At 63.8% G+C, this 558-nt stretch overlaps 1 protein-coding gene across 1 annotated transcript in view; it reads left to right on the top strand.

Moving 5' to 3' along the window:
* Positions 1–558, top strand: part of SHD (Src homology 2 domain containing transforming protein D) — a 7,313-nt gene continuing 6,755 nt past the window's right edge. Inside the window, exon 1 of the mRNA XM_006017510.1 lies at positions 1–345. Within this exon, the coding sequence (XP_006017572.1) occupies positions 1–345 (345 nt within the window). The remainder of the gene's footprint in view (positions 346–558) is intronic.

The raw sequence follows: 558 nt of genomic DNA, 5'->3' as shown, positions 1-558 counted from the left end.
ATGGCCAGGTGGCTAAAGGACTACCTGAGTTTCGGGAGCAGGAGGTCCCCCCCGCAGCCCCCCAAGCCCGACTACAGCGAGAGCGACATCCTCAAGGCCTATCGTGCCCAGAAGAGCCTGGATTTCGAGGACCCTTATGAAGACCGCGGCAACACGGAGCCCAATCCCGGGGGGTCTCCCAACAAGGTGGCCGCGGGGCCTGGCTCTGAGGGGGGGAAGTTCCCCTCTCCCAAGCACAGACTCATCAAAGTGGAGTCTGCCGACCTGAACAGGAGCAGAGCTCTGCTGGCGACGGCAGATGAGGAGCTGACGGGCAGGCGGGAGCAGGTAGGGGCTGGGACCAAGGTGGGTGATGGGGTGGGGGGGCGTCCTGCAGAGGTTTCCTCCAGGGACTTGAGGCCAGCTGCGAGCGCAGCAGGTCTTGCAGGCTAAGCAGGGATAGACCAAGTCCGTGCTTGGATGGGAGACTGGTATAGAGGCAGCTGCCTCCCTTTCGTGGCCCAGGTCCTGATCTGAGCTAAGGGGTGCGCTCCCCGGAGTCCCTGCCAGACACTGTCC

This window comes from Alligator sinensis, unplaced genomic scaffold (assembly GCF_000455745.1).
Source record: "Alligator sinensis unplaced genomic scaffold, ASM45574v1 scaffold1295_1, whole genome shotgun sequence".
Taxonomy (NCBI): Eukaryota; Metazoa; Chordata; order Crocodylia; family Alligatoridae; genus Alligator; species Alligator sinensis.
This window is presented reverse-complemented; position numbering and strand designations above follow the sequence as displayed.